Here is a 12,881-nt window from a genome sequence, read left to right on the forward strand (position 1 = left end):
ATAAATTTGTTAGTCTCTAAGGTGCCACAAGTACTCCTGTTCTTTTTGCGGATACAGACTAACATGGCTGCTACTCTGAAACCTCACAGTAATGAACATAATAATCTTACTTTCATTATTTCCCACATGGCAGATCCCTACCCAAGTTGCAGTGAGAAAAAGGCAGGATATTGGACAGGAAGAGAGAGCAGGAAATAGTATTGACACCTGAAAGAAACCAAAAGAAACAAGATGTTTGCCGAAAGCCATGCTGTTAGGGAGGAAATACAGTAGTAAACAGTCTCTTGATATAAGACGAAAAAAGTTTTATAAGCAATAGAGTGGTGCTAAATACCCAGAAACCATAACTTCCCCAGATCCTCAGCTAATGTAAATTGATGTAGTCAGCTCCACTGATTGCCACAGATCCAGCTCATAGTTTTTATGTTGCCAACTGAAGGCACTGTAAACTGGGGACCCCTCTATATTATCACCCAATGGCCACGCCCTCTGAATCACAAATGTGTATTTCCAAGGGAGTGTCATAGAGATCGATTATATAACAATTTGTGCTCTGTAAAAGCATTATTTCTGAAAGTATTTGACACTTCTCTGATAAGCACTTTCTTCACACACACCTTTTTAAAATAAAGTTTAAATGAATTGTGAAGGTTGGATCTCCTGATCTCCAGCATATTCCAAGAGCAAAGAAAGTTAAAAAAAAACCCATATAAATAAAAAGCTGAAAATTATTCCTATAGTATTTGAAACAGCATACATTCAGCCTGAAAATTTAAAAAGATGGAGAGTGATAGCAAAGGCATATCTGCACCCTAAAACTGTCTGGACAATCATGAATCAAGTAAAGTATATAAAGAATACATTCCCCACTCCCCAGTCAAAATATAATATAATCAATTACATTTGAATACCATTTACCTGGGCATGGTTAGCCGTAGGTAACCAGCTATCATTTTTAAACATGGCTTTGTTTGTCTACCATAGGTGCTAAATAATGCTTTAGAAATTTTTACCCGTTCATACCATTCACTTCACCAGATTGTTTCCCCCTCCTCACCTTAACATAAGTCACTTTGTAAAAAGATACAAATTTAGCGTTTAGAATTTCACTCTTAAGCTAGTCCCTCCATATGCTCATACCATTTGTTCTTCTTCTCCAATGTATTGCCTATTGGTCTGTATCTTTCTGACACAGATCTGAGTTGAAAGAACAGGAGTACTTGTGGCACCTTAGAGACTAACACATTTATTTGAGCATAAGCTTTCGTGGGCTACAGCCCACTTCATCGGATGCATGTAGTGGAAAATACGACAGGAAGATATACACAGAGAACATGAAACAATGGGTGTTACCATACACACTATAAGGAAAGTGATCAGTTAAGGTGAGCTATTATCAGCAGGAGGGAAAAAGAACTGTTTGTAGGGGTAATGAAAATGGCAAAGTAAAACTATTTCCCCATGCTTATTCCCCCCCCACACACACACACACACAGTTCCTCACATCTCCTTGTCAATTGCTGGAAATGGGCCATTTTCATTACCCCTACAAACAGGTCTTTTTCTCTCCTGCTGATAATAGTTCACCTTAACTGATCACTCTCCTTATAGTGTGTATGGTAACACCCATTGTTTCATGTTCTCTGCGTATATATATATCTTCCTACTGTATTTTCCACTACATGCATCCGAAGAAGTGGGCTGTAGCCCACGAAAGCTTATGCTCAAATAGATGTGTTAGTCTCTAAGTGCCACAAGTACTCCTGTTCTTTTTGCGGATACAGACTAACACGGCTGCTACTCTGAGATCTGAGTTGGTGAGGAGTTACAGCAAAGATGAGGTTGGTCTGACGTAATCTTCACAAGAGCCATTAAGACAGACTTACCTCTCTGCTTTATGAGATCACATTCCTATGAACCCAGGCCTACATTGTACTGGCCTTTTTTGCTGCCATGCAAACTCAAGTCATATTTACTGGCAGCTATCACCTCTAGGTCTCTTTTACAATATTTCTAGATCTCTCTTTCCCAATGAATATTTCCATTCCGTTTTACATTTTCCCCAAGTTGAATATTTTATTTTCTGCCCATATTTTAAACTAATTTTAAACAAAACAGAAGCTAGTCGATTTGTAATTTTTAATTATATTTCTTATCTGGCTGTCTTCCCACATGGATAACTCCCACCACATTCAAGTCAATGGGAGATGTGCATGGAGGAGGACCATTTATTGCTTTAAATGACTGCTTGAGGCTAAAAAAAAGTATATTTTCTAGTTGTCTTAATTCAGGATCACAGACATACCTAAAAGAAGGTGGGAGCTCTCTCTAGCATAAATTCCTCCTGGTACAAATTTATAAGCTGTGCACCACACACAGAAGAATAACTCTAGGACATAGACAAACATGGCTGTACTCATGGCTTTTCCAGGATGCAGACAGCTAACAAAACGTCCAGTCAGTCGAGGCCACATACACATGGTAAAGACAGCAAGAATGTTGCCTGCTATAGCTGCACCCCAGGTCTTTAAGTAAAGGAGACCAGCTGCAGATGCCATGCCTGTGAAGGGACACAAAAGACTGTCAGTGAGTCATGATCAGTTACACTTTATTTTCCTCCTCATGTTCACACTTGCTTTGAAAAATTCAGTTTTCTAAAAGGCTTAGAGAAAAATGTATAGCAGCCAGAAATATACTGTACAGTACTTAATGGAAAATATAAGTGTGGTTGGAGTGAGAATGGGCACTCCATATAGTATTATTAGGGATGGCTTTTCCTTACAGTCAGTCAATGAAAGACACTCTTGAGTTCATTTTCTTAAAGACTGTTCACTTAGCTGGGTAAGAGGATCTAGAAAATATCAAGAGCTAAAGCCATATAGTTTCTCTTGCAGAAAAACTCCTTGTGATAACATAAGGGCAGTGCAGGATGTATTAGGTGGGGAGAGGATGCACCCTTCCTCTTATCTCTCCCTCCACTGGGCTTCCCCTTGCTTTTATACACCACTTGAGTTGCCATGCGACAGCCAGGAACTTGTTTACCTTTCACAGACTGCAGTGTACTTACCTTACTACACTCCCACTGATTGCAGTGGGATTTGGCCTGAAACACAATATTGATAACATGGAATATGCTTATAAAAGTAAAATATTATTTTAAAAATATTTTTGTGGTGGCTCAGCCCCATAGAGCACACATATTGTGAAAGGTGAACAAACAGACTGCACTCAAGGGGTCCAGATCCCCAGCTGGTGTAAATTACAGAAGGAGTAATTTACACTAGGGTGGAGCTCTGGCTCATGATTCTTATCCACTGGCCTACAAAGTACAGGTACACTAAAAGTGATACATTTGGTACAGAGGAAAGGCGGGACCAGATAGGCAGCACATAGATAACCTATGCCACTTGTTAATAAAACTATTTTCTTTAGCATCTACTCATGAAATGAAGAAAAATAAAATGCTTTTTTAGGCATGAGGGCACAAACAAAAAGGGAGGGATTAGGTGAAGTATTAGAAATAAAGTAATGCAGCATGCCCACACCAGATTTGCTCATACCTGTAAGACACAAGCCAAAACTGGTGAATGAAGACAAAGACAAAAAGGAAATCATCACTCCATGGGCCATTCCCAACAGAACTGCACCTCTGTTAAAAAAAAAAAAAAAAAAAAAAAAGTACACATCACTATAATCTTGTAATACATGACACTGAAAGAGAGACTTTCAGATTAAACAGACAACATTTGTGCAAAAAAAAGTTACCAATAATATTTTATGACTCTTTTGCTATTAGAGAACCTTTATTTGAGCACACATATTTTTACCTGTACGCAGCTCGCTTTCCATTTCATCCTGCAGTGAAACCAAACGTGTTCAGTTTAGAGTATCACAGGGGTTTTTAATCACAGAAATACATGTGAAGGAGGTTCAGCAGCATCATTAACACATTGCTGCAAGATCACGTACAAAAAAGAAAAGAAGAGAGGGGGAAGGGGAGAAATCCAGGCTGAACAGAAATATTTTCATAGTTTCTACAAATGGACCATATAGTGTGGCCCTTTTGCACACTAAGCCACAAACTATCAGAGACACTAAAACCACTACTACAGTGAGTTGACTAATTAACTAACAAGATAACTAATCCAGTTTTCTTCTAGATTTTGGAACTCTGATGAGCAAACTTTATTGCATCTTTATTTCTAAAGTGATCCAATTTCATGTTAGCTTATGAATTTGCTTCTTGAGTTTACTTATATTGTGCCTGATCCTGTTCCCATTTAAATCAAAAAGAGCAGAACTGGGTTAATTTACTGTACCTTATAGCAAAATCTTTTGCATTAATAAGTCATTGAATGATGTGTCTTAATTTTAAAATATTTTAGTGTCATAAATCAGATGTATAGCTGAAATACCAAATCTCCTCCCAAATTATATTTCAGTAGAACCCAGATGACCCAGTCAAGGATCAGAGCCTAATTGTGTTAGTGACACGCTTTGGGGTTCAAACCAGACCAGTAAGGGTCACATCTAAGCACTTCATATCTGAGAACAAGAATAATGGAGAAGGACTTTGTTCCTTCTCTGATTACCGCCTCCAGTTAATACATATAGGCTGCAATCCTGAAATGAGCTCTGTGTGGGAATAACCCTGCACCCACATGAATGTCATTGCAGGATTGGCACTTTAGTTACTACTTTACAAAGAATGAAAAAAACCAAACGCTTCTCACCCATATGGATTAGGATCTGGTCCATGGTGTGGATGTCCACTCACAGCCCACCTAGAAACGAGTGAGACCTCTCCAAAAATCCATAATGTGAGGAACATCAGACTGCCAAAAGCCGCTCCTGACAAAAGCCAGTTAGATCTAGGAATGGTTTCTTTTGCTGCATCACCAGTCTTGTTTGCTTCTTGCTTCACACTCTCTGTGCCTAGAATAATGACATGAACACACACTTTACATGTGTGCAAACAAGTTAAATCTTTTTAGCAGGGTTTATTAAGAAAAAACAGTTGGGATCACAAAACAGTCCTGGAAGTTTACCAACTTAGGCACAAAAATCTGTTCACAACATGATATGTGGCTGGTCAAAAGGCAAGTGGCAGGACACCAAATAGGAAGCACAGAGAAGAGGCCAACAATGTGTCACAAATAAATCTGCCATGCATAGGAAGCTTTGGGAAGTGAAGCTATCTACTGTAGGGAGGTAGTTTATGTGGATAACATGGCACATATTAACAACTTTTTTCTTTTTAAAGTTTTTTTAAGTAGATTTAGTTGTTATGAAACGTGCCAGACTCACTTCCCATAGCTGTCAGCCATCCCTGGGAATAAGCCACTAAACAGACACAGCATAAGCAGTGACAGCACTAGCCTCCCCACGCTGCCTTGCCAACATGCCCCAGCACTGATTTGGAAAGACCACATCTAATAGAGTACAATACTACTTAGTGCTTATATAGTACCTTTCCTCCACAGATATCAAAGTACCTTTCAAATATAAGCATTATCTCCAATTTACAGATGGGAAAACAGAGGCTAGCTAAGTGACATGCCTGAGTCATACAGCAAATCAATGGTAAAGCTGGGAAGAGAACCTAGGTCTCCTCACTCCCAGACTAGTATCCTATCAAACAGTAGTTCAATCTTTGGTTTGAAGCTTAGCACTGTCTGAGACAATCCACTGCCGCTCCATTTAGGCACAGCTCTAACCAATCAAACAGGCACACTTCAGGGGGCACACAATATGTGTATTGCTGCATTATTAATATTAGCAATGGGCATCGCTAGCAGCATCCATGTACTACAGCCCATTTAAATGAAAAAAACAACAACATTCTTTATTGAGGGATTAATTCTGCCAGCTGATAAACAGGTAAAAGAACCCTATAAAGTATACAAATGTATTGATGCATCAAGGCACAGTAACTGATTTTACAAAAGACATTAATGTTTGCCTATGTGCGGCATTAAGCCTTGGATATTGTCAGAAGTTTTTTTTGTTTTTGTTTTTTACTGTAATATGTTTACCTGCATAAATTCGCTCAACAGCTGCTATGAAACCCAACATCAGTATGATGGTGTTGGCAGTCTGACAGCTCCAGATTGGGTTTAGTGAAGTATACCAGATTCGGAGCACCAGTAGAAGAATCTTCCCTAGTATGAATCCCCAGATCCTGTTGTACCTGTAAATACAGAATCCATTCTCGAGTACCTGGTGCATTTTGTAACAAGTGTTATAGTGACTGTCAGGCCTTAGTTATTGCACAACTGATATTTAGTTCATGAATTTGTGAATAAAGAGAAGCCATTTACAGTCATGTAATCTTTATAAATATGGACAATACCTTTGTAAACTGTTTCCTGACCACCATGTTACTGTTTGAACCACGAGAGAGGAACAAACACCTGGAGCCAAGATCAGTATTCGGAGTATAGCATTTGGAGCTTGGTATGAAGCTACACTTCCTGCAAACAAACACACACACTGATTTTAAAGGGCTGTATTTTCAAAAGAGATCAAATAATAATGATTTCCTACGCATTTGTTCAACTGCACATACACATGTGAACAATACACTTTTAAATCACCAGCAGAAATGCACGTTGATAGAAAATAGGTATATTTGTTTTATAGAATCATAGATTATTAGGGTTGGAAAAGACCTCAGGAGGTCATCTAGTCTAATCCCCTGCTCAACGCAGGACCAACACCAACTAAATCATCCCAGCCAGGGCTTTGTCAAGCCGGGCCTTAAAAACCTCTAAGGATGGAGATTCCACCACTTCCCTAGGTAACTCATTCCAGTGCTTCACCACCCTCCTAGTGAAAAAGTTTTTCCTAATATCTAACCTAGACCTCCCCCACTGCAACTTGAGACCATTGCTTCTTATTCTGTCATCTGCCACCACTGAGAACAGCCTAGCTCCATCCTCTTTGGAACCCCCCTTCAGGTAGTTGAAGGCTGCTATCAAATCCCCCCTCACTCTTGTCTTCTGTGGACTAAATAACCCCAGTTCCCTCAGCCTCTCCTCGTAAGTCATGTGCCCCAGCCCCCTAATCATTTTCGTTGCCCTCCACTGGACTCTCTCCAATTTGTCCACATTCCTTCTGTAGTGGGGGGACCAAAACCGGATGCAATACTCCAAGTGTGGCCTCACCAGTGCCAAATAGAGGGGAATAATCACTTCCCTCGATCTGCTGGAAATGCTCCTACTAATACAGCCCAATATGCCGTTGGCCTTCCTGGCAACAAGGGCACACTGCTGACTCATATCCAGCTTCTCGTCCACTGTAATCTCCAGGTCCTTTTCTGCAGAACCGCTGCTTAGCCAGTCGGTCCCCAGCCTGTAGCGGTGCATGGGATTCTTCCTTCCTAAGTGCAGGACTCTGCACTTGTCCTTGTTGAACCTCATCAGATTTCTTTTGGCCCAATCCTCCAATTTGTCTAGGTCACTCTGGACCCTATCCCTACCCTCCAGCATATCTACCTCTCCCCACATCTTAGTGTCATCTGCGAACTTGCTGAGGGTGCAATACATGCCATCATCCAGATCATTAATAAAGATGTTGAACAAAACCGGCCCCAGGACCAACCCCTGGGTTACTCCACTTGATACCGGCTGCCAACTAGACATTGAGCCGTTGATCAATACCCGTTGAGCCCAGATTTCTATCCACCATATAGTCCATTCATCCAATCCATACTTCTTTAACTTGCTGGCAAGAATACTGTGGGAGACCGTATCAAAAGCTTTGCAAAAGTCAAGATATATCACATCCACCGCTTTCCCCATATCCACAGAGACAGTTCTCTCATCACAGAAGGCAATCAGGTTGGTCAGGCATGACTTGTCCTTGGTGAATCCATGTTGACTGTTCCTGATCACCTTCCTCTCCTCCAAGTGCTTCAAAATGGATTCCTTGAGGACCTGCTCCATGATTTTGCTGGGGACTGAAGTGAGGCGAAACCGGTGCTCAGGGCGGGGGCAGTGCACAGAGCCTCCCTGTCTGCCCCTACGCCTAGGGGCCACTGGGACATGCTGGCCACTTCCGGGAGTCGTGCAGAGCCAGGGAGCCTGCCTTAGCCCCGCTGACCGGCCTTTTAACGGCCCAGTCTGCAGTGCTGACCGGAGCCACGAGAGTCCCTTTTTGACTGGGCGTTCTGGTCGAAAGCTGGACGCCTGGCAACCCTAAGGCTTATACACAGGCCCCAGTTCCTTACTTCTTGCAAAGGGGACCCTGCCCTTTGCAGGCCTTCTTATGTCTTCTCTGGTGTGGGATCAAAAGGAACACTAAATGTCCCGGCACACTCGAGAATAACTTCTTCCCAGAGCTCCTCTAGGGGGAAAACAAGGCCAACAGTATCTTACTTCAGGGGCTGTCCGCACAATGGTTTATTGAGCAGTCCTTCTGGATAGGCTGCTGAATTGGGCACACTCTGTCAGGTTTACTCTGGGAGTTCACTGCACTCCCCATAGGGCTGGGGTGGAGATCTCCTGGATGTGAGTTTCCCCTGTGGCTTCAGGAGTTGCTCCAGCAGTTTCCTGCTCAGGGTGATCTCTTCCCTCAGCTGACTGCAGTTTCTTCCTTTTTAAAAGCCTCTTCCCTACATCTGCCATACATGATCAACAGGGGCAAGGCTAGTGTCGCACACAGGGCTGCTCTGGCACCTTCCTCATCAGTGTGGGGTCTATATACCCCTTCACAGAGGAGATATGATAGAGATATGCAAAACAATTAATGGTATGGAGAAAGTGAACACAATGTCCTGTTTAGCCTCTCTCCTAATACAAGAAGGAGGGGACAATCAATTACACTGAAAAACAACATTTAAAAATGATCAGTAAAATACTTTGTACCCAGTTTTATCTAATAAACCTGCAGAAATTGTTTGCCACAAAATATCACTGAAACCAAGACTTTAGCAGTCAGAAAAGGATTAAACATTTATATAAAGAATGAGAACATCCACAGTTAAATAAATAAAAATAATAAATAATAATAATAAAGAGGGGAAATAAACCCTCATGCTTCAGGGCATAAGGCAGCTGCTAACTGATGGTTAGGAAGAAGCTTTCCCCTTGAGCAGATTATTTCGTAATTGTCCGTCATTGGATTTCTTTCACCTTCCTTTAAAACATCTGGTCCCTGTCTGCTGTCAGAGACATGGTACTGGTGTAGATAGACCACTGATCCCATCTGGCATGCCAATTCTTTTTTGTAATAGAGTTTAAAAAGCATTTTTCCTACAAAGTAGGGTTTGTGATAAAATAAGAGGCTCTATTTACAAACAATTATAATTGGCTTTGCCTTTAGCTATGCAGTACTGTTCTAAAAACCAATGCCATGAATGCCTGAGATAGTTCTGATATTTTACTGAAAAGCTTAAGAGAAGAAGGGGGGTGGGCAGAGAGGACGGTCCATGTTAACGTGTTTTCAGGGTCACTTAAAATTTAAGACAGTTTGGAATGTTTAATCTTGCACCTAGATACTATGGTGATGGGTGTATTAGAAATACTTTATATTGATGAAAGGTTAAGCAAACCACAAATTATACTTACCAACCATAGTCAGCCTTAGCAGAGCTAGGATGTACTTGTTGTTCGCCAGTTTCCATAAAGGACTAATTATTAATAATACTGGAGAAAAGAAAGCTACAGCAAAAGCTTCCAAACCAGTAAGTGCCAATATTTGTAGAGGAAAGTAATATATCATGGGTGGAAGAGCATGGTAGAGTGACCAGGAAATGTAGCCTAAAATAAAGAAAAAATTACATTATATATTTCCCATATCATGGTTAATTTGAGATTACCTGAAAAGTACTGCTTAGAGTTCAGAAATTTGATCTTTAACTAGATAACAATGGCTTTTCTGGAGAGAAATATTTTCTTATTTCATGTTAAATAACTATATTTGCCATAAAAGCTAGAAGGCTAGAGAAGAAACAATTAACAGTTCATCAGATCAGAAGACACATTGATGGGCAGTTGGCCACCCTATTTTACCTTCAAACTGACAATTTTTCTACCAGACAATCAATGCAGACAGATGAAGAAGAGTCATACCATAGACCAAGGCCTCGATCTTGCAAACAGAATCTGTTCAGAAGCTCTGCACAGATGCAGGGATCTGTACCAGCAGATCAGAAAGCAGGATCAGGGTCCAGTGCATGAGTCTAATGGTTTGGTTTACCCCAACCATACTAAACAGGTAAAAAAATTCTGTGAGAGTGTGGCACTGACATTGCAGCTGCCCACAAAATGTAAGGCCCCAGTCTTACAAACACTTATGCACATCCTTTACTGGAAGCATGTGAAAAGTCTCTGACTGTACCTAAAAGATGAAAAAGATTCAGATTGATAGGAAACAGTCGAACGCCATAGGATGATCTAAAAATATTTTCCAAGAATTATGATATTAGGTGTATAAATTCCAAAATTATCAGTGTAATAATTCTATTCTATGGTGCAAGTTCAATTCCCTTCATTTTCACCAGGCTTAAGATGAAGCAGCATAACACTTTTTTTAAAAAAGTGATATCGTAACCAAAGTTATTAGTAAAAACATGTTTACCTACCCATTAAAACTAAAATTAAATCTACTTTTCCCTTAGGCATGCTGTTTTCTTTTTACATTTTTCACAATTTGGAAATGCTGTTTTGACGGGGAGGTTCTTTGTTTTACTATTTTTATAGTCAGTGTCACTTCCAAGTTCTCACACACCAGTATGATTCTGGTCACAAACTCTGCAGGAGTCTTTTTATTGTTATTATTATTATTTCCATTGGATTATTTTATTTTAAAGTACCTTCAATAAACATTATCTGTGGATTTTAAGTTTCTTAAAAGCTGAGGGTTTTGTTTGCTTTTTCTAAATTTGAAGCCAAATTTGAACTTGACAGAATCCCATTCATTCCATTTTTATTTTTGAGCAGCCAAGGAAGAAATAGACCATAATCATTGTATAATAACACCATGAACACAATATTCCCTCTCCCCCCATCAACTAGATCAACATTTTTCTTTTGCACGCTCTCTCTCATATGTTCTCTGCAAGTTGCTAACTACTAAAACAGAAAACTAGCTGCTCTCTGCGATGAGGTGGTAGAGGAAAGGCACATATTTGCACACCAGTTTGGGCACTTTCCCACACACAGTGCTGCCATGAATATTCTGCACACATAGTCATAGACTGATGGCCTACTTAGACCTATTCTGAAAGCTTTCAAATGATGCATTATATCTTTCATCTAAAGCCTTTAATGTACTCTGTCAACCTTAGAGACGATCACTGAAATATAGCCACCTCTGAGGTGAACACCACAGTAGAGAGTAACATGAGACACAAACAGAAGCCTTACACAATTTTATTTCTGTTAATTCCGTACACTATAGGGTTGTTGTTTTTTCAAAACATAAAACTTAACCTCAATTGGCTTTCAGACAATAGAAAAAATCCAGGACAGCCAATAAAGAAACCTAGTCAAGTGACTCACATTCATCTTGGTTCTGACCCTATGAAATTAGGGAACGTCAGAAGAAGCAACTCATTCAAACCACCATCCGGTAAAAAGATTTTTTTCCTCTGCTAGTATATTTCGTGAGCAGTATTTAAAAAGCCACCAGTTATTTCCTCATTGTAGGGGGTATTGTTTCTAGTTCTTTGTCTGAAATCACTCTGAAGTCAGGACAATTTGAATAAGGCAGATGATTTTAAATATCTTATCAAAACACCCACAAAAACTATTCCATTTTCAAGAGGAAAGACTTTAAACACTGCCCTTAACATTAGTCTCAAAATGAGGAACTCTCTCTCTAGCCTCAATGAGTGAGACCTGGCAGGTGTGAGCTGGAAGCATTAATCCCTCAATCTCCAGAGCAGTTTGCTGCAGCAATGTCCTTTTGACAAGATACCCATGTCTGAGAGCTAATCACAAGCTTCAAAAGTAAAATGAATTAAACAAGAGCATAAGAAACTGTTAGCAATGAATTAAACATCTGCACTCCTGCTCAGAGTCAGAGACACCTACCCAATAAGGTTTCCATCAAAATTTCTTTCCAAAGGAGAAACATCGCTCCAGAAAAAGATGATTTTCTTTCTTTTAGGAAACAGGTTATATCCCTAGTGACTGAAAAAAAGGCAGCTCAACAGCTAATCCTCCTCCAAGCTGACTGCTGCACTGTGAGTGCCAGTACCACCTGCTGCGAGCCTGCTCCCCTGGGAGAGGCAACAGGAGGCGGGCTGAGCGCAACAGCACCATCTGGTGTAATAGGGAATAAACGCTACTGCTGCTATTTCGGTGGCAGCATCCCAGCTTGTGCAAGCCATTAAGTTGTCACATTGACCACAGGTAGGAGCCTGGAATTCTGCAGAAATCATTCAATGTTTCCTGCTGCCTTTCCCCAAGGTACACCAGCCCCCCTTGCATTACTACAACTACTATTGCTAGCGCTCATTTGATACAGATACAACCCATTTTTCATTCTTCTTGCAGTCTCCTCCTCCTGTCCACCTCCTTCAAGTTGTTGCACCATGTTTTTTCTCCAGCTGGTTTTGCAGGTTGTGGAGTTTTTCCATTCCTGTCACTATTGCTTTGGGTAAAGTAAAACAAAGAGCACACACCCTCAGCAACTTCTTATCTTTAAGCAGAAGGCAATAAAGTTAATGTGTAAGCAAAGTCTGAATGAGCTCTTCCCTGACAGCTAGCTGGGGAGGCAAAAAGGCTTCATGTCCAGACTGTATTTACATGAACACACTCACTCTGCCTAGGTATCCGACAGATAGAACTGTGTTGCCAAAGTGATCCACTGTGTTGCCAAAGGGTGGATGTGCTCCATTCCCAATAACTGATGAGGAGGTGTCAATACCAAGA

The 12,881-nt window shown here is 40.6% G+C and overlaps 1 protein-coding gene across 1 annotated transcript in view; it reads right to left on the reverse strand.

Moving 5' to 3' along the window:
* Positions 1–12,081, reverse strand: part of CWH43 (cell wall biogenesis 43 C-terminal homolog) — a 40,456-nt gene extending 28,375 nt beyond the window's left edge. The window contains exons 1-7 of the mRNA XM_024216265.2: positions 12,039–12,081; positions 9,570–9,761; positions 6,353–6,473; positions 6,036–6,190; positions 4,734–4,935; positions 3,561–3,649; positions 2,306–2,560 (exon numbers count right to left, since the gene is read on the reverse strand). Of these exons, the coding sequence (XP_024072033.2) occupies positions 2,306–2,560; positions 3,561–3,649; positions 4,734–4,935; positions 6,036–6,190; positions 6,353–6,473; positions 9,570–9,761; positions 12,039–12,081 (1,057 nt within the window). The remainder of the gene's footprint in view (positions 1–2,305; positions 2,561–3,560; positions 3,650–4,733; positions 4,936–6,035; positions 6,191–6,352; positions 6,474–9,569; positions 9,762–12,038) is intronic.
* Positions 12,082–12,881: the final 800 nt, after the last annotated feature.

This window comes from Terrapene carolina, unplaced genomic scaffold (assembly GCF_002925995.2).
Source record: "Terrapene carolina triunguis isolate 2854851 unplaced genomic scaffold, T_m_triunguis-2.0 Scaffold66, whole genome shotgun sequence".
Taxonomy (NCBI): Eukaryota; Metazoa; Chordata; order Testudines; family Emydidae; genus Terrapene; species Terrapene triunguis.